Below are 21693 nucleotides of genomic sequence, written 5' to 3' on the forward strand. Positions count from 1 at the left end.
TCACAGGCGCATTAGAATAACAGCAGAATAAGAGGAATATGGAAAGGGATAACTGGGCAGCATCTGAGATGCGATACTCCAGACTGCTGAGTCAGGAGAGTCTTCAGAGTCCTAACCCACACAGAACTCTAGGTCAGCAGGCAGCACAGGGAATAACAAAAGTAGCAGTCACAACTGATAGTTCTTGGCACATGGCACGTTAAGAAGTTACACAGTTAGATAAATCTCTCCAATAGTCAGACTTACCTGTGAGACTGAGGAAGTGCAAATGGAAATATTGCCTTCTGTCAGTTCTTAGTCTGTACATATTTCTAGGCGCACTGGTCTCTTTGAAATCTATGCCCACTTCACAGGGAAGAAACTGGAGATGAAAATTTGAGTTGCCACTCTAAACTTAAGACTTTTCTTCTGGAAATAGGTACAGTATAGACCTAGGACAGGAAAGAAAAAGTCAATTTTAGTTAAATCTGAAATTCAGATATTAAGCTTGACACAATATAAAAAACACTGTCACAAAGCTCACTTGCTGTTCACAGAAACTGGGTAAAATCAAGTTTTGTAGGACTAGGGACAGGGTGGGGAGGGATGAGGGGAAGAGTGGGAACCCCACAAGATAAGAACTAAAAATAAAAGGCCTTGGGGGTTTAGTTTGGTTGTTGGGGTTTGATTTTTTTTTCCTGGTTGATCAAGCTAAGCTTTTAAAACAGAGAAATTTGTGAAAAAGTGAATTTTTGCTCCATAGTGGTATAGTACTGAAAAGCAATGAAACCAGAGTTGCTGACTCTGCACTGCTCTCTTCTATGCCACTGGCTTTCCTGGAGGATTTCTCTCCTTGCTCACAGCAGGAACAGACCTGAATGTGTCCATAATACCCAAGACACTATGCTATTGGCTGCGGCACCTCAGTCCTCCTTTAGCTACCAGTTAATGAGAATTAGCTGGCATTTGATGAAATTATACACTGTTTTAAGTCCTCTTGTAAGAACCTTACTTTTGATCCTTCTTGTTTTATAGTTCCATTAATCTATAGTAAATTAATTTCATAGTATACCATTAGTTTGTCTTTGTGTTTAGTAAAGATGCAAAAGTCCTCAGGACTAGAAATTCGTGATAAGAGATAGAGAGTCTCCAGAGGCTTCAAATCAGAATTTCCAAAAGTGCCACCCAAACAGCTACATATGGAGACTCTTTAAGGTCAAATTTTTTATTCAGTCCCCGCTCTAATATCCTTCTCAAATGATCCTCCGTGAAAAATTTTTTTTTAGTTTCTCCTGTAAATTAACACAATGAAGCTATTGTAATTCTTTATATACCTCCATGGGATTTTAGCACACCACATGACTATTGCTAAGTACCTGCAGTGCAGAAAAGTAACATTGCTCATAGTACTTTCAAAAGTGGTAACTGAGATATTATAAACAGTTCATTAAATAGCTTTTAATTAGATTAAAATATTCAGCAAAGGAATGTCTTTTGTCTGTAACTCACTGACTAATAGGTATTGATGGTTCTCCTTCCTGAAATAATATCAGGTAAAAGTTGCGCTTAATTCTTGGACAAGACCCTCAAAGAGTAAGGTGAAGATAAATCACTTACAAACAGCATTTATAAAACCAGTCCCAGTGAGGCTTCTTTGTTTACTGAAAGCCTATTAGAAAATATACGACTAACTTTAATTTGACAGACTGTACTTACCCAGAATAAATCTAAGCCATTTCTGCTCCACCACAATTCATCAACTTAACTTATTACATGGGAAGAATTTTTTAATTGCCTCCACTGTAATTTATTTAAAATGAAAGTGAAAAGAAATCACAAATTAATCATCCTTTTCAATTATTTCTTACCCAACTTAGTGGGACTGCTTATCTTCAAGATTTTGTTCCTACAAGGACTACATAAGACTGCAGTCCACTGAGCATCCAATTTAGTACCACGTTTTGGTTAGTGATACAGCTGCTGCCCTGACATTTTCAGTCTTCAGAATGGTTACAAGAATCAAATTGAACTATAAAGGACTAAGTTGTGAAGTCAAACTTTGTCATCTCTGATGACTAACGAGTATTCAAGTGCTAAACTCGTATTCAAACCACTTCATCTTTCTTCTTCACAATTACTGAAAGCTACTTCAACAATCTGTAGTTTGATACTTCAATGAACCAAATGCATTTGTAGCGATATTTCACTTGGCGAGCAATGGAGACATTTTTAGATTTTTATCATCTTGTTATACTCTCTTCCTAGTCCCCAGAGGTGGTAATTCAATAACTGCAGGATTAATCCAGAAGAACAAAAAAAAAGTCAGAGGCTAAAGCCACTTGAGGGGTTTTAAATGAATTTAAGGGAGGCTAACCAGGCAAGACAGAAGGGTGTGCAACTTATCAATGACTTAACAAGTTTTCATGGTGCAGTAGTTCTTGCTATTTTAGCTAGACACTATATCCACAATTTCAGAAAGAGCCGTGCTTAGATTATAGCAAAAAGACCCGATGCTGGTCTTTGTCTTCATATTTTAATTTGCAAGAGGTTCCCCTTTCCAAGATTATTAGAAATAGAGGTGTTCAAAACACTGCAGACCGATGGTATATTCTTCTAATTAGCAAGGAAAACATAGTACACTGCATACTTGGCTTTCAAGTGAGATGGCATTAAGCTTAAGCCTTAACTTTGCAGTCCTTAAAAGGGTCAACACTGATAAAAAGGAAAATCTATTAGAAAAATGATAAAGTATCAGCTATTTGTCCTAACATCCAGACAAAACAATGAATGTCTCCATTTTTGTCTGTGTGTCACCTGATATCTCTTGAGCATGGGATGGCTGCACCAGCTGCTCACCAGTGACACAGGTGGCTGCCAAGTCTGCTGCAGGACATAACGGGGACTCTTGAAGGGGCCATATCCTGTCTGGGCAGGCAGAAATCTCTCTCCCTTCAATGCATTTCCCTCCATCAAGAAAGTATTTTTTAATGCATATAAAGGGATAAATTCAACCCACCCTAATGAGAATTCCTTTCCTGGAATGCACTGGAGAAACAGCCAGGCCAGGCCTACCTGGAAATCATGGCTTTGTGACCATTTCCCAGCCATGCTTCCCTGCAATGCCTCCCTGCCCAGGTGGCTACCTCTGTTGCTCCCCACCTGCTCCACGACCCAGAGGATATCTTTGACTATGCAGCATCACACTCAGAACAGAAGCATGAGAATTATTAAATTCCCTTTAATAAAGTTCAAGCAAAGGAGCAAAATTAACCCAAGTCTACACAAACTCAAACCCAAGGATCTCTGAATAAAGTTCTCCCACAGCTATGAGACCAGCCTGAAAGAGAAGTGTACTCCAAGCCTTTGCCTTGCTGGTAAGCATTCTATTTCTGCTTCATAGCCCGCCTACCACATGGCAAAGAAGAATTCACAGGTTATAGCTGAGGCACTGTGGTTGCGGGCTCCAACCTAATACACTCCTCTTTATATAGAAAGAGAAACTCCTCTGGTAATTTAAGCTCAGCGCTGAACCCTGCCCAGCACGATTTAAGGCAGATTGCCTGTATAATTAGCTAGGGTAGAGTGTAATCTGGCAGGGCTGCTGGGTAAAATGAGTTCCCAAGAACGCTTGAAGCTGGACTTAGGTAAGCATCTCCTGACACAGCAGTTAGTTTCCCATTTTAATTGCACACACTTCACCATAACATTGGCTCCAAATTACAATAAACTGTTAAGGCAAATAACATCTCAGCTATTTAATTGCTAGGGCAAGCCAGTCTGTGCTTTAAATATGGACCACATTTCAGGTGATGCGTATTCTTCCCAATACTGGGCCACAGAGGTACATAATAACAAACTCCTAAGCACTCATTAGTGCTCATTTCCTTCTGCAGTCTACAAACGTGAAATCTAATTCAGTAGCACTTTATACTCTCTTTGCATTCACTTTGGCTAGGAATAAATGGTGGTGGTAACTGAAAAAAATACTCTCTTTTTTTTATCAAAATTAAGTGGTTTAAGAAACATACTCCAAACACACCTGCAATTCTCCTCAGCTCAAACTATACATCAGTCAATTTCACGAAGTTTTCAGTCATCTCACAATACTTAAGTATGAATAACTCAATGAGACAAACTGTCTCTGAGCGCAGAAAATACTAACATTTTTGTTGTACGTTCATGGTCAAACGAATATATGTGTCGGGTGCTGGCTCTAGCCTGCTAGCAAGGTTACTACAACTTCTTTAACCACCCCAAAAAGAAATTCTGTTCGAGTTAAATGGAAGGATAAGCATCTCAGCCACAAAATAAAAATGCTATGTATGTGTACAGAATAACCTGTCAATAAAGAGCAGTTCTCTACCCCAGAACAAATGGCAGCATGCCATGAACAACTAGCAGAACTAGTTGCTTCTCTTAGTCAAAGAATCCAGAGCATGTACTGATCACAGCCACACATTCACATCTGTCCATGAATATCATGCCTGTATTCTCCACAAATGACCCCACAACAACAAAAAACAGAGTTAAGATACTACGTTTCACCAGCAGTATTACAACCCAGAGACACACTGGTTACTTCACACAGACATCTAGATGAGGCTGATAGGCTCAAAGTATAAAAAGCTACGATGTAGCTTTCATGTAGTTTTAGCTTGAACACCTTCTAAATACATATTTATTTCTTCAGACAATGCGTTCTCTTAAGAATTACCTCAATCTATTTAAGAAAAGTTTTTTAAAAAAAGTATTACAGTAATGTTGTTTACCTTAACTGAGACTTAAACGTAGATGTTAAATTTGATGTTAAATCCTTTAGATCTAATATTAAGTAATACTTTCCCTCAAATTCTTCTACATTGTGTTTTTATACTCTTTGGATACTTAGCTATGGCAACAAATGCACTATAAACGCTGTGTTCATGGCTAGCCTGGTAATTAAAATGCACTAAAAAAGCACATGAGAAAAATTAAAATGTCAAATGATTTCTGTAAAAGCACAATGTATTTCAAATCCTTTTTAAAGAATGACATTTTCAATGATCTCTGGGATGAAGGTCTTCAAATTGCATGAATTCTCAATGTCCCAGGGAAAAGCTGAGCTAAATGAAAGTTTTCCTCTCTAGAAGGTAACACGTAACGCTTGCCATTATCAGGATTTTCAAAAGAAATTGCCTCTCCAGTTCTTCTTTGTGCTCAGTTACATATAAGAAACCATGAGATATAGAACAGGGAATGCTAACTGTATCATTAAGAAACTGCTTTATAAAAATATGACCTATAAAGCTTCTACTTCCTGGGAAAATTAGAAGAGCAGTGCAGTATCCTCATGAACCAAAACAAGTCAGAATTTAAGACTCAAAATTGGCAGTATCCTTTTGAAAACTAGGATTAAGTTTTGCTAACAGAGAAAGAATGAAGTAAGCTGTCATTATGTTTTAAATTACCCCCAATACAATAAATATTTGAGTCATTAATGGAAATTTGTTTCTTTGTGCAACAGTTCCTGACATCATCTAAATTTTTCAAAACAATGTAATTTAATCGTCTGGGAAACTCTACTTGCACTGCCATGTATGGTCTTTGAGAGAGATGACAGTACTGATTTGCAAGAAGAACACTAGAAGCTCTAATGGGATTTCTTCCTTCTCCCTCACAAGCTGTAGATGCAAGTTCAAGGTCCATAACTAAGATAAATATACAACACACAGCTGCGCTCACCATGGCATTAGTTTTGCATCAGTATAATTCCACCCTCACTTAAACAGAACTCCTCCTGGTTTACACCACCTAAAGCCACCACTAGGACCACAGCATAATAGTGGAACTATACTTTTGTTTACAGTCTTAAATAAAGCATCAGCTTAATACATCAATCGACATTTATTTGAAATTATGTTAAAATAACTTTCTAAGTCCAAAAATCAGGTAACATATAAACAACTATAAGCCCAGAATTTATTTACTGACTGACATTTAATTTACATATGCATAATTTATTTTCCTATAACCCCCTAACTTCCAAATATGCTCAAATTCTGATTCATAAAATGATTGCATTAATTTCAGGGAAAGGAAACCTATATGAACACTAAAGCATTTTGCCTTTCCGCATAATAAAAGCATTTTGCCTTTTCCTTGGCTCCAGATTCTTAATCAGCAAAATAACTGTGTATGACGCATTCCTATTGCACTTTTTTCTTTCTAAATAGCAAATCAGTTCTTACAACTGAACAGCAAATAGCCCAGAATAAGTAAAGGATTCCAGTGGAAAAACAACCATTGGATCACAGAAATAGAAGCCAAGGGTCCTTGTCTGTCATCCAGTTAATTTCCTTGCCCTTCAGTAAGTGGACTTTTTCCAACATATCATTTATAAATATCCAGTGGGCATCTTCTTCATTAGGAGCTCCATGCTGTAAGTGCATTCTATTTTAACTTAAAATATTTGTAAATTCTTCAATATTGATTAATATTTACTGTCTGAACAAGTTCATATATGCAAATGGACATACGCATTCTAACCAAAGCCCATAGAAGGTTTCATAATCAAGAAATAAAGCCAGCAAACAAACAGATATAAGAATACACAGGAAAGGTTAAAATGGACAGAAGTAAAATGGATCAAAATGCAATAGCTCAAGCATTGCTCTTCTCATTAAATACTGCATACGTAGGCAAACTGGAATGAGACAAAGATGGAAATTCTCTAGGTGTATTTGCACACCACTCAGGATCAGAGAACTAAAATAGTGCGACAAGGACATGGGACTGATATACTGGCTGTAGATTCTGACTGAACAAGACAACAGCCATGCCAGGTTATGGGCTCCCCATGATAACAAAAGAGGAAACCAAGGACACAGTCCTATTCCTCACTTTTTCCCTAAATCTATTTTCCTGCATCCTAACCCTCCCATTCACAACAGGCAGCTGAGTCCTACCCTCTTACCTTATAAGAGCTGCAAGTCTTCAGAAAGCTTAGCACTTTCAGCAACTCATATGGGAACGGTGACAACACCGGGGTGAATTTTGCACAAGCAGCAGTAGGGAAGACAGGACAGTCTCTCCTCTTGCATAAAAGCCTGCTGTTAGAACAAAGCCTAAAGCAACAACAAAAAATAAAAGTTAACCTTCCACAAAAACTTTACACAATAAAAATAGTATGACTTCTTGTGAGGATTTTATTTTATGCCAGACCTTAACAGCATGTGGCACATAAACAACAAAATCTGAGGAAGACTGAAGTCGGCCACTGATGCAAAACAGACCCCCTACTCCTGTGTGCAGGTTAGTCATGGCCACAGACCTCATGCTTGAGGTGCAAATTTGACATAGGTTTTACGTTGCTGACCTTCCCACAGAGCACTGGAAATCTACTGATATAAAGCACTACAGGGACAAGGTATAATTTCACAGTATTATAATCATAGCAGTAATGGTAACAACTGATTCACATCAAAGTGATTGGAAAAATCAGTCCTTTTAACTTCCACAGTAAAACAAAAGTAGAAGCATCGTACACAGAACAGAAAGCATACAAGGTTAGGATGGTTCAACAGCATTTTTGAGTTATAATCACCAGTGGAGAAAGTCAGTAAACAAATCCTACAAAAACGAGTGCAAAAATCCCTGTAGAAAAGAAATATCAGGATTCCTGAATAATACTTCTTTTCTTTAATTTTGTTTTTTCCTTTTCTTTGAATTTGGCAAGTCCTCCTACCCTCTTGCTAGATTCCTCTACCAACAGAGTCACTGATGAATTCATGAAGAATGCATAAATGAATTAACCGGAGGATTTACAGAAATTTGCAAAGGAGATTCTGCAAAACAGCATTACTTCTACTGATGAACACTCTGTACACCTCCCATAATCAAACAGTCTGATGGAAGAAATAAGAACAATTAAAGTGCATAAATGTTTATCAATGTTTGTGCCCTTAAATCAGGCTGCACCCAATACTGCCTGAATTTCTTCCTGAAAAGCTAACCGCTACCCCACTTTCTGAGGATAATTATATATTTAAAAAAAAAAAAAAAGAAAAAGTCAACAGAAAAATAAGATTTGAGTGACCTGGATCTGTGAAGTTTTCTCAGCTGAGAATACTTAATGTCAAGCTATTACATACACTGTCAAGTTGTACTGGCTACAAGGACAGAGAAAATAACAACTGGCACAGTCACCATCTTAAAAGCCAATTCTCAAATCCCTAAAACTGTCAAGACTTCTCACTTCAGTCTCACTCAAAACAGGTGTTGCTCCTTTTGTGAAAGTGTAATGCCTAACCACATCTTTCTGCATTTTCAAATTTTGGTTCACCATTTGGTTTGAATTATTAGCTCTGCTGCTAGACTTCTTTATTCGTAATTCACCCTCTACTGAAAAGGCTGCAGAAAATTTTTTTAAAAAGAGCTAGAGACCTACTGGTGTTCAGGAGACTCACCTGAGATACAGAAGAGTCAGGTTTGAGAAGCAGATCCTACAGTTATTTCATTATTTGCAAAGGAAGATAGCTCTACCAGGAGAGACTACATGGTCAACGCAGATATTTATCACGATCTAGCTAAGCCAATTCCTTGCACAGCTTGGTTATTCCTGAAAACCCAACTATTACCGTGCATAATTTTCTCTGCTTCTCACAAACTTCAAAGTGTACCTTGAGGCTCAAAAACAATGACTTCTGAACATTAAGCTGCAGTAACGCTGCTTATTTACCCTCGCATTGGCTTAAAAGGGACCAGATTTCATCCCAAGATTGCAATTCTCACTTGCTTTGCTTACATTTAATAATTGTTACCAGTGCAACTATATTAGCAAACACCATCACTGCAAGGTCTTAAAATAAACAAATCCTCCAATTTATCCTGAAATAATTTTTCCCCAAGTTTTTCTATGAAAAGGCGATCAGCTCCATCTGCTGCCGGATTTAGATTATTTCTCTCTGGGGCTGAGGACTGCACAATACAAAGGGATTTATTTTTCATTTCTTAAACATTTTATGCATATGCAAAAGTTCAAACTGCTGCTATGTAGACACCTATCAAAGTGAAAGGCATCCCTCCTCCCCCCAGGTCCATTAACGCATCTCATTACTGACATTAGCAGCAGCTGTACCCATCCTTGTAAGACCTGTCTTCAACTCAAAAGTAATTTATTGTATTTTGCCCTTGTTTGCTACAATAATTATAAACAGAGAGGCCAATGGGCATTGAAGCTAGGCAGCCTAACAAGACTCAATTAACTATTTCAAACAGCTTCACAAAAATCACTCGGAAGAAAAAAAAAAAAGCCAGTCTACTGAGTATGAGCATGCTCTCTCAATCTGACCCTGTAATACCGGGAAAATCCACCCACTAATTACACTGTTGTAAGTTACAAGTAATTTGTAACTTATAGTAATGGGTGTTTTGCACCTGGTGAGACATAAATTCTCTTAATAAAGATGTATCTTCATTTAAAGAAAACATCTTACAATGAGTTTGGAGGTTCTTAAATATATATTCATTATTGCTTCTTCCTTTAGTATGCATTGTTTGGGCTCATGAAATACTTCTAATGAATAGCCAGAATAGCATAGAGATATGTAAAATGCTATTAAAATATATTTTAAAATAAGGATTTACAGTTATAAAATTCTAAATCAGACTTTCTGAAAAAAAAATATCTTGCAACATAAGCAAAGCATACATTTGCATTAAAAGATTTTAATCACCAGTATGACCTGTGTAACTAATATATGACTTATGCGTGTCAATGAAGCAATAGAATTGGTATCAATAAAAGCTTTAAAAAAAAAAAAAACAACCCCACAAACTTATACCGTATTCCTTTTTATAGGTCTGGTTCTTATATTATTTTTACAAGCGTATTTTCTTTTATCTTAATGAAGCAAAGCTAGATTTACACTGGGGTAATTCAAAACAGAGCAAGGACTACGTGCCTATAGACAGAGCTCTCTTTATGTACTTCGGTGGGGTTTTGTTCATCTAAGCACAAGTACAAAATGCTTTAATAGCGTGGCAGTTTAGTGGAAAAATAAAGCGTTCTGAAACACTTTGGCTGTCAGTCGCCTATGTTTTGCTGTTTGTTACACTTCTCCCTGAGCCAGTCATCAGAGACTGACTTTTCTAATGCTCCTCTTGAACAAGATAAATTGACACATCTACTTAGCACACAGAGAGGGCAAATCCAGGAGAAACACGCTTTTTCCTCTTGATAGGCTGTACGGAGTTTTTAATGCGCATCAATCTGGGATATATATGTATATGTTTTCTAATTTTTTTTTTTGCTTATCTGGGGGTTTATTTATTTTAATTAAAATAAAAATTAAAACTGCATGATTTGCAATCAGCTTTCCAAAAGTCCTTTGCTGCCCTCATGTGTTTCACAGGAAAAGTAGCTCTTGAAGTCTACCTGCAAAATAAAGTACTGGGTTTTGTTCTCTCTTCCTCTGACAGATGAAAACTCCAGTCCTGTGGTCTCACTGTAGAAAAGCTTTTTGCCATTGCTGTTTAGTTGTTTCTTTTAACTAGCAAATGCAGCATAAGTACTGCCAACATCAAAATACTTTTGCCATTCTAGTCACAGAAAATAGCAAAAGGCCTTTTTATGTGAAAGGGGGGAGTGGGTTGAATGTTTATGTAATGCAGTGGACTCCACAGTGCTGCTAATTAAAGTTATTTAAATCCTTCTCCAGTCACCAGCGGGGACATGCCAGACACCAGTCAAGCACTCCGATTGCCAAAGCTACCCTCAAAGAGGGATCACCATCCCAGAGAGGAACGCTACAAAAAAGCTAGTTCTCAAAAGTCAGCAAGCCCGGGTCTGAACTGGCGCTGACAGGGCAGGGAGAGGCACAGCTCACCGACCCACAGCCGCCCTGAGCCACCCTCCGCAGGCCATAGTTTAATCCTTTGTCTTTCACTTGCCAGGTCTGTACATACCTACTCATCTAGAAATTAAGAATACATTGGTCTGTTGCACTTCATACAGCACAATTTCTCTTTCGAACTTGTTTTATTGGATAAAATGCTGCGTGCCACCAAGAGAACATGCATGGGCACAATTCCGCACCTCACCCTTTACGAAGCACTCTCCGACACAAGCTTGCTGTTACACCACACAGTGATGGCAGCAAAACTTCATACCCCATAACTTAACATTTCAGCTTGAGGAAAGCCTCTTGCTTCCCAAGGGCAGCGCTGGGCAGGGCCCCCGCGCTTTTGTGCTGTGGTAACAAGATGGCAGTGGGGGGAAAAGCAACAGAAAGAACTGAAACATAGAGCAGGTTTAAACATACAAGTATTCTACTTACAAGCACCATGTAAAAATACAGTGATGGAAATTAACAAAAAGGTTAACTTATACCAGCCTAATGAGGTTTTAAATGCCAAACACTAACCTGCTTGTTTGAGTACCAGCACCTGACTAGTCTCTAAGGTCACCAATGAGCCACCATAACCACACACAGGTTTCTCTCAAATATTTTCTTCTAGCATAACCGAATCGCACTGGACTCCAAAGGCTGCAGACGCTGGCTTTGCAGCACAGGGTGCTCTTCTCTCCCCACTGACGCCTTCCCTTGCTAAAGCCTATAAAACGTATTTCTGCTGCCCCAAAGAAGAAACTACGCCTTCTCTTTCCTACTGGCAGCCCGGTTTGCAAGTACCAACTAACTTTCCTCTCAACAAAGGCCTGGCACTAACTTTAAACCTCATAGTTAACGCTCAGCGCCTCTTCTCCCCCCATCTGCAGCCCTGCGCGCCTCGCCGTGCATCTCCCTCACGGGAAAACACCGCCAGAAACGCGGGCTTTCACCACGCGCTGCCGACAGCCCGAAACACTGCAAAACCGGCAGCGGGACACCCGGAGGCAGCCGCTATCCCGGGACGGGCCGGCCGGCCGCCAGCAGTAGCAAACGCAACCCCTGAGGGTGGGCGGTGCAGCCACCATTTCATGCCCCGCCCGGCCCAGGGCGGGGCAGCCCCCAGGCCAGCTACAGGGGGAAGGGGGGGCGGCTGCCTCCCAGCAGCGGTTTGAAAGAAAGGTGATTTCAGCCCCCTCTCCGCTTTCGAAAACAGCCCGGCCGGACAGTTCGGCGGGGTGGAGGCTCGCCTCCCAGGCCCCACCCCGCTATGACATGGCGGCCAGGGGAGGGGCGGCGGATGGGGACCCGGTAGGGAGCGGGTCCCGCTGCCCGGCGCGGCATGGCGCGACCCGGCGCTTGCCCCAGCCGCTCGATGGGGGTGCTGGTGCTGGCATTTCTCTGCTGCCTGCTGCAGGCGGGCAGCGCTGCCCTCCTGGCGCCTGCAGGCAGCCGGCTTGGGGAGGAGGGCGGCGGCGGCGGCGCCGGTGGCCCGGGCCGCCCTCCGTGGGACGGAGGCGGCGGGGAGAAAGAAGCGATGGCAGCGGCCCTCCGGGTAGGCGTCCCTCCCCGCGCTTACACTCGCTGTCCGCGCTACACAGCGGGCCCTGGCTGCGGGCTCCGCCGGAGGAGGAGGGATGGCGAGGTGCCGCTCTGCCGCTGCTCCCCGGCTGACTGGGGGGCGAGAGGTGGAGGAAGGTGGCGAAACCCGCTCCGCCATCCTTCGCGGCTCCGTTTTCCTCAGCCCTTGCCTGCTCGGCTTCCCCTCGAGTGGCTGGGGCTGGGGTGTCGCTGCTTTTTCTCCCCTTCCCGGTTTCTGACGGCAGGTGTCAGCCTCGCACCGAGGAGCCTCGCACCCCGGCGCCTCGCACCCCGGCTTGGTCGGAGGCGGTTTTCACACACACACCCTCCCCGCGCCTCACGGCTCCGGCTCTGCTTGTGTCTCTGCAGGGAAATGGGGCGACTGGGAAGGTCTGGCAGGGCGCCCCCACACTGCCCGCTGCGGTGCCCCCCTTTCCGCGTCGTGCCCGGCGAGGGGTGACCGTCTGAGGGGGCGGCGGGGGGCTGAGGGCCGGCGCCGGCAGATGATGTTGTGAGCGTGTCAGGCCGTCTTCCTTTTGTAGGTTAAAAACATTTTTTCACAGATCTAGGATTACTGGTAATTTAAAACCTAAGGTTTTTTTTTAATGTCTTTAGGCCATAAAGCAAGATAGGGGTAACTCTTATCTGAAGGTATTTTTATGTATCTCTGAACCGCATGGTTTGTTGTGCTGTCAAAGAAGGGCATCAGATGAGTTTGACACAGTTTGTTCTCAGCTTGCCTGTTTTGTCTGTCTCATATCAATTTTTTACCCTTCATGCCCTTTACAAATGCTTTTTTGGTATCTTTCTTGTAGTTGAAATTAGTCTAATGGCTTTCATATTGGTTCGATAGGAATCCACGATGAATCTGAGGTGAACAGCTGTCTTGTTATCTAAATTCATGTTTACTGTTGCTAACCTTTTATTTTTCTGCTCTTAGGGTTTTGTGACTACTGCTAACCTAATAATGTCCACAATATTATTTTTTTCCCGTCAGGAAAGCGCTAAAAGAATTAGATTACTGAATTCACCATCGAAAGATAATGCAACTGCCTTCTATGGAATAAATCAGTTTTCTCACCTGTTTCCTGAAGAGTTCAAAGGTACATTTTCTGGCTGCTGCTAATACCTTTTCTGTTATTTTTCTTATTCTTTCCCAGAACCTCGTATCTTTCACATTTACAGATTCTTCCAGTGCTGGTAGTCAGCTAGTTTACAATGCCTGGTACCAAACTGTAAGTACTTCTGAAGGATGCAACAGTCCTCTTCATGTTTCTTTAGTCTTGCAAGGTTGAATTGCCCAGAGCCTGAATATGATTTAGTATGCAGACTCTTCTGGCCGCCTTCTTGCCTGAGAAGTCATTGGGTCTTAAAGACTTCTTCAGTTTCAACAGTTGTAAAATTGGAAAATACACAAGGTTCTTGGGTACTCCAGGCTCCTATTCCCTACTCCAAGACAAAATTTACTACAATCCAATCAATGCTAGGAGATCCAAGGCTGTACAATGATAGCTGTGACTTTCAGGAGCAATATGACATGCTTTATTTTTTTTACTAAGAAAATTTGTCTGATACCTAACTTAACCTTCCCTTCCTGCCATTAAAGTCTGCTGTTATACGTTCTATTCATTGGGGGATTTCACACCTCTCTTATTTTAAGTAATTAAGCAGCTTTTTTTAGTGAAAAGCTAGCAATTTGAGTGTGTTTCAGAATCTTTACATTATTCTCCTCTTTATTTTTCCCCTTTTTCCTGACTAAAATAAAGTAATATTTTCCCAGTAAGTAAAATGTGAAAATTTTCAAACAAAACCTGTTTTATGGAATAGTTATTATACCCATATTCCCTCCATGGAATATTTCTGTTCTTTCTAGGACTGTAGGGGTACTTACATTCGTTCTGGAGTATAATGATTATTTTAAAATAAATGAATTTTCTATGGATTTGAGAATGAGATGTAGTCTAATGATTGTAACTGCTGATCAAAGTTGCCTGTATAGCTTCTAGTGAAACAGTTGTTTGTGGTTTTTTGGTTGGTTTTTTTTTTTAGTTAGTAGATTTATAGATGTTTGTATTCTGTGTTTAGCTATTTACTTAAGAAGCATACCTCACAAACTTCCCAGATACGTAAAAGTGCTAAAGGGAAAGGAAAAACCTTTGCCCAAGAAGTTTGACTGGAGGGACAAGAAAGTCATTGCAGAAGTGAGAAATCAGCAAACAGTAAGTCTTGGTGTTTTCCTTTCCTGGTTCTCAAGCACTGCTCAGAAACAGTTCCAGCAGGTACGTTGTAGGGCACAGTAAAGGTTTTGGAAGGGACCAGCACTGCCTCAAGACTCGAAGGAGCACCGGCACAAGTATGGACAGTTGAACATACACAAAGTCATGTAGCATTTTATATGAAGCGGTATTAGACAAAAGCATGAGACGTAAAAGTTGTGCATTTAGAAATCATGCAGTTATAAACTGTGAAATACATTTTTTGATCTAGTTAACTAAATCTGCAAATATTTTGCACCATGTGTATTTTGTATTTTTCTGAAGAGACTGAGGTAAGTTCAGTACCTGACCTCATTCCCCAGTTTCACTTGGATGGGTATAGATCCTTTGCTGTTTTTTTCTCTCATGATTGAATCCCCTTGGCTGGTCAACACCCATATCTTTACCATTGAACAACTCAGGGCATACATTCATGATAGGAAGATAACCAGACTCCACATGATTATAGTTTATCACAGAGTGGTTATGGTCTCTGGTGAGAAACAAACAAGCTGTTAAATCCACAGTGTCTTTTCTTTCTGTGCTTCGTGTTGTGTAACCTGGACCTTGCCTAGAAATAAATTCTGATTCCTATTTTAAATGTGGCAATTTAAAGAACCTAGAACTACAGTATAGATTCCGTTACTGTCTAAGAAATTTTCTATTGTGTTTAATTTCAGTTTACTCTTTCTTAAACTGGAATCTATTTTATTAAATTCTCGGACTGTAGGAAGTTGTAGACTGTCTCCTTAAGTGCATCCTTTCAAAAACTAACTAATGTGGTTAAAAAATAATTTCATCCTGAGGCCTAATCTTTCTTTAAGAAAATAGATATCTCACAGTAAAAAGCATCCTCAGACCTATCTGTAAAGGGCAAAAATGAATCAGGAAGGAATCCCTGAAATAAGATACCCATAATGCATTTCTAGCTTTCAGAGAGCAGCACAGGGGGAAAAAAAAGTTCGGTATTTTAAATGGCTCATCAAATTTCTTTGATAATTGCCTCAAAAATGAAGTTCAAGGATGATGTAGTAAATGAAGAGCATTAGAAGAGCTTTTTGATGCTTTTTTTCTTCTCATATCAGGCTTCAAAAACAAAGCTGACTTCTTTCTCCCATTTCCCTTCCCTTTGTACCAGTGTGGAGGCTGCTGGGCTTTCAGCGTTGTGGGTAGTATAGAGTCTGCCTATGCAATTAAAGGAAATAACCTGGAAGAACTTAGCGTACAGCAGGTTATTGACTGTTCATACAATAATTACGGATGCAGCGGGGGATCCACTGTTAGTGCTTTGAACTGGCTGAACCAGGTTTGAAACTTTTCATAAATCTTGAAGCCTTCCTTAGCTTTCATATTAACTTTTTTTTTTTTTTTTTACTGAGGAAAAGTGGTGGGGAAGGTGGAGTGTACAGCTGATTTGGTTTTTTTTTTATGTATGTGTGTATATGTATGTAGGTAGGCACATACGTATGTGTGTACATATGTAAGCATATTTATTTAGTCTGGAATCAAGAGAAAGCTTGTCCAGAGAGAACTGAAACTTGACTGGAATTTTATAGTCTCTATGTGTTATTGTGAATGTAACAAGTCATCCCACAGGGGCTGAAATAATGTTCCTTGAAAGCTACAGTACTTCCACTGAATTCAGTTGGAACTGCAAATATACAGTACCAGTGTAGAAGGACCCATTTATCTATATGTCATTTTGTGGATTTGAGTTTCCAGTTTAGGCACCAGCATCTAGGGAAAATGAGGGATATTGAGATACTCAACTTTCAGATTTCTGTGGTTTCTGTTGCAAACGCTGTAAAATCAAAGAGGAGTGAGGAGAACCTCAGAATAAATACCTTTGCTTCACTTGCAACCCAAAACAATGAAAATGCAGACATAGTTTCTACTTTAGTTGTAGTTAACACATTTCATTCATGGGAAATGTGTGTATTAACAACATATGTAAGCAGAAACATTTTAATATCTCTGAAATAAAAAGTACTCTCTAGGGTAACAGTTTGATTTACAAGAATATAAAAAGAATTCCTTAGTTTTTTTAAGTTCTCAGAAAAAGCTGATTATCCTTTTTAAGAAACTGTAATCGATGAAGATTCATGTAACCCCATCTAATAACAGTCTAGATAACTCGTTTAAGTTTGCATTTCAAGAAAGACAGAGGATATTCATCTGGATTCCTCTGAAGCAAAATTCCCTCTTACTTGGCAACATGTACTATAAATGTACTATACTACAGAAGACAAGAAGTATAGAAGGTTGATGCAATAGCTTTGTAGCTGGACTTTGAACTGTTGCAGCCATTATAATACATTATATACTGGCATGAGGATTTGATGCTAATAGCAGAATTGGACTTAATTTCAATATTTTATGTAATTATTCTTGGGATGTTTGTGGTTCTTGAACTGTCCCAAAGGAAGGATAATTTTCTGTGTGGCTGTCATATGAAGAGAATGAATAGTCATTCATTAAATGAATGCGCAGTCTCTGTGTCTTTAAATTGATGAGATTGCTTATGAGACTAGTTTAAACCAGAGATACCTTTTAAATTCTGTTCATTATTTAAAGAATTCTGAATGCCTTCTGAAGCTTTCTCTGCGAACAAGGAAACTAAAGATAGTATATAACTTATTTCCCAACATGACATTCTCATGCTAATTTCTAATCACACCAAGAATACAATGAATTTTGAGTGAGTTTTGTGGTCATTTTCAATGTGTTTTGATCTGCATAGTGTTAAAGTCAAATGCGTTAAATTCTCATTCATTTATCTTCTTGCAGACAAAAGTAAAACTTGTGAGAGATTCAGAATACACTTTTAAAGCTCAGACAGGACTGTGCCATTATTTTGGTCACTCAGATTTTGGAGTTTCAATAACAGGATTTGCTGCATATGACTTCAGGTAGCTGCTATTGATTCTTTTCTATTTGCTGTACTTTTCCTTCTGTTCACTAACGGTGGAGTCAGACAGAGCCAATAGTGCATTGACCAACCAAAGGTTATGAGGTTGATTGCATCAGTTCTGTAGCTGTGTACTGGATAAGAATGAATACATAACATTTTTTAGGATTATGGCTTGCCTCAATGAATCCACTCAACCCTGCCATCACTAAACTTGTTCAAATTAGAAAGCTTAAGTCAGTGTCTTGCAATTAGGTCTTTTCAGTTGGCTGTGTTACAGTTGGAACGTTGAGTCAGTTACAATTTTAAATATATGCTAAGTTCACATTACATTGCTTAAGTATCAGAAAAGGTGAATCCTACCAATAGTAATTGGAATTTGTTGAAAAATTTAGGAAGTATTCAATTATTTCAATATTCATCTGTTTACATACCCGCCCGCATCCTCCTCCAGTCTGTGACTTAGCAAACAGTGTTGTCAACTGAATTTTGCCAAGGCAGCTGGTAGTTTTTAAGGTTTCTGTAGCAAGAAAGTTTTTTTCTAATTTTTATCAGTACAATACAGCTGCATACTGAATTTCAAGACAGGAAATATAATTTTGACTAGAATTGAATTACTGCCAGATAGAAGTAACTAAAATAAATTACAGCTTTCCCAGTCTGTATTTGCCAGCGATAAAGATTTCCTGTTCCAGTATATTACATAAGTAAAACTGTATGAGGACGCTAATGGTAATGCCTGAGAGGGGTAATGTCCTTTGTTTTGATACATATTTTAGCGTGTTATTATCTATGATATGAGAGGTACTTCTGCATGTTTGAAAAACTACTGGGAAATAATATAGACTGAGGTTTGTCCGACGCTGTTTTTTAATTGAGAAGAGTGATGTATAAAAGGTACATAGTGCTCACCATTGCCCACTGACTTGACCCAGAAACCTGCTTCTTTTTAATAGCATCATATCTTTGGATCTGCACCTTTCCCGTAGTCTGTGTGCCCTGTATTTGTATTATTGTGTTGTATCATATGAAATACACATGCATTGATGTATGTTATGTGGTGTATAGAACTTATAGGAAACAGTTGAATTATTTGGTTTTTAAATTGTACTTAACAGATAGATTAGTACCTCTCCAATTGCTTTAATGTGCTAACTTAAGTCACTTGTCATTCTCACTCACTTCTTTCACAGCGGTCAGGAAGAAGAAATGATGAGGATGCTTGTTAACTGGGGCCCTTTGGCAGTAACAGTAGATGCAGTTAGCTGGCAAGATTATCTTGGTGGGATCATACAATATCACTGCTCCAGTGGAAGAGCAAATCACGCTGTTCTAATCACTGGTTTTGACAGAACAGGTACGTTTCCATCAACTGAACTTCAACCCAGTGGGTTTTATGTTTTTTCTCTTACTTAAAACTTGTCTCCTGTGGGGCAGGTGATTAAAATCCAGAACTGGTTGTTCTGGTGAGACCTGTTTGGTTTGGTGTCACATCAGTTCTGGAACTGCATCCTGATCCCAGGAGAAAAGCTCATCTTGTCTGTACTTCTTCAGTTCTGCGGGACTTCATGTCCTTGTAAAGTCACAAATACAGTTGTATGTGTCTTTATGCTAGCAGAGGATATATCCAGTCTGTTCAACACTGGAGCATAAGCTCTGTCCTCCATGCAAACAGCAGTAGGTTTCACTGTACTGTATCATCAAACCATCAGACACTATGAGGTACTAGAACGGTAACTCTGTAGAGTGTTGTTAGAAGTTTTTATGCTTCCCACATCTTATGTTGTCTCTTGTTGACAAAAATGTCTCTTCCAGGTAGTATCCCTTACTGGATTGTACAGAACTCGTGGGGGCCTACATGGGGAATAGACGGCTATGTTCGTGTTAAGATAGGCGGCAACGTCTGTGGTAAGTCTGACAAAAAATAATTAAAGTGGTAAAGGCCACATGCTGGGATATGTTTCTCCACGTAAGTAATAATAATAATAATTCGAATATAATGGGATCCTCAGAGAGGAAATACAAATCATTGCTATGTTTCAAAAGAGGCTAGATGAGTTCAGGTGGAAAAGTAAATAAAGTGGTTGCTAGTTCAACCAAGCCATATAGTTGAATGATTGAAAAACACCATGCAATGGTAAAGCCATATAAGGCATAACAATTAAAGTGCTATTGTACCTTACCATGTAGGAGGTAATGGCATTGTAGAGTATACAGTCGTGTATAATAGAATCGTAGAAGGGTTAGAGTTAGAAGGGACCTTAAAGATCATCTAGTTCCAGCCCCCCTGCCATGCGGGACAGTGCTGAATACTTTGCACAAGTCATGGACAAACCTAGTCATGGACTAGGTTAGTGCCATCGCTGTACTCTGTATGTAGAACAGCTGCTGTCCTGGTCTGGTGGATGCAATTATCTTTGAGCTCAGTTTAGCAAAAAAATATGGAAAGTGGATCTGCCTGTGCTTGGGAATTGCGTACCCTGCTTGTGGCTTTTCTTGTAGGATAGAGGTGTATACTTCTATTGCTAGTTCCATCTCCTGCCCTACTACTGTCTGCATGAGATTTTTCTTGGCGTTTGAGGGGGTTTTGTAGTGTTACATACTCAGTTTCTTCTGAGTGACTGGATATGGAGGTAAGGCAGAGGAAGCTCCTGTTTACCAGCAAAGATTGCTGAGCCAAACTGCTGGGATTGGACTACTAAATAGTAAGTGTTGTGTGTCCATTGAATTTTTGTCTGTTAGATTAGCACTGTAGGTCCTCTGTTGTCTTTCCCTTCCGTGGATGTTTCACAGTAGCTCTCTCAGTCTTTGTAAGAGGTGTTAGATGATGTAAATCTTCTGCAAATAAGAATAGATAATATTCAGTTTGCCTGCACTCAGTAAAGGTCAGGACAATGTATCCAATCATAGCTTTTCCATGTTGCTGAAACTTTTGTTCTTATTCTTGTTGTATAAACAAACTGTTTGGAAAGAGAAATTTAGAAGTAGTGATAATTAAAGCAAGTCAAGTGTAGAAGTGGTCAGGAGGAACAGCCGTGTTATTTTCAAAATCCATTCTCTCAAAAAGCAGAATCTGTCACGTTTTCTGTAGCGTGTCTGACAGGAACAATCCAGCAAAGGTCAGTAGTTGCTCTGTTTCCCCCACAGAAATTGTCTTCTGATTTAGAGGGGCTCTGACACCACTTTTGAGGGTATGAGAGCCATCACCCCTTGACACCTTCACAGGCTGTAGTCAGACTTCGCTTTTAGTGCTGGAAGGAGTACAACAATGCAAAAAGGACTGAGCATGAATAAAAGCCTGGTTTGCTCTGTGTTTGTGTGCATATGAGAGTTCAGAAACGTGTCTTGTAATGAAATAAGTGATGTCCAGTCTATTGGTGAGCTTTCAGCTACATAACTTCATATTGTCTATCCATTGCTAATGAAAGTGTTTAAAAGGAAAGATGAAACCAAGGTTTAGATGGCTTTTCAGCACCCAGATTGGACCAATGTTGAATCCTCAAAAAGGATCTGAAGTTTTGAACATGAAAATAGAGGGGGGAAGGAGCGTAGAGCACAGCTAAAATAGTGTCAGGCAAGGAAGAAATAAAAGGGTTGCAGCTCATTCCCTGCTCCTCCACCCCAGCAGTCATGCATGTCCGTACTCTTATGGCATGGAGAGAGGGAATTATATGAATGTGAATTCTGGGATCTTATTTCTGGCAAGTCTCCACTTCCAGTATTTATTTAAAATGTTTTTTTTTTTTTTGTTTCATTTGTAGGTATAGCAGATACGGTTTCATCAGTATTTGTTTGACACTAGCTGGCCAAAGACAACGATTATCATTTGGATAATAGTTTGGCACACACTTTATGTGAAGATATACTTCAAAGCAACCTTTTCTAAAGTAAGAAATGACTGTAAGGGCAATTCCTGCTTTTAGGCAGTGTAGGAATGGGTTGGCCTGAGTTTTTAAAAGTGTTTTTATTTGGCATGTGCGTTGCATATCAAATCTCTCATAGACTAAGAAGACTCAGAATCAACTGCAGAGTACGTAAAAAGAAGTTACAAAGATGGACTGAAACTGAATGTGAACCCTTATCCAGGTGTCTGAATACTGGTCCA

At 39.8% G+C, this 21693-nt stretch overlaps 1 protein-coding gene across 1 annotated transcript; it reads left to right on the top strand.

Moving 5' to 3' along the window:
• Positions 1 to 12000: 12000 nt before the first annotated feature.
• Positions 12001 to 21489, top strand: CTSO (cathepsin O). The gene is made up of 8 exons (XM_054203387.1): positions 12001 to 12399; positions 13423 to 13528; positions 14511 to 14644; positions 15819 to 15986; positions 17468 to 17589; positions 18782 to 18945; positions 19404 to 19496; positions 21350 to 21489. Exons 1-8 carry the CDS (start codon positions 12187 to 12189, stop codon positions 21382 to 21384), a joined length of 1035 nt encoding a protein of 344 aa, XP_054059362.1. The 5' UTR covers positions 12001 to 12186; the 3' UTR covers positions 21385 to 21489.
• Positions 21490 to 21693: the final 204 nt, after the last annotated feature.

This window comes from Rissa tridactyla, chromosome 5, assembly GCF_028500815.1.
Source record: "Rissa tridactyla isolate bRisTri1 chromosome 5, bRisTri1.patW.cur.20221130, whole genome shotgun sequence".
NCBI classification, from domain to species: Eukaryota; Metazoa; Chordata; class Aves; order Charadriiformes; family Laridae; genus Rissa; species Rissa tridactyla.

Excerpts from the sequence above, each read along its gene's own strand:
- CTSO (XM_054203387.1), top strand. The coding sequence starts at position 12,187 with ATGGCGCGACCCGGCGCTTGCCCCAGCCGCTCGATGGGGGTGCTGGTG. Across the intron at positions 17,590-18,781 it reads TTTGCTGCATATGACTTCAG|CGGTCAGGAAGAAGAAATGA; the intron begins GTAGCTGCTATT and ends CTTCTTTCACAG. Across the intron at positions 19,497-21,349 it reads GATAGGCGGCAACGTCTGTG|GTATAGCAGATACGGTTTCA; the intron begins GTAAGTCTGACA and ends TTTCATTTGTAG.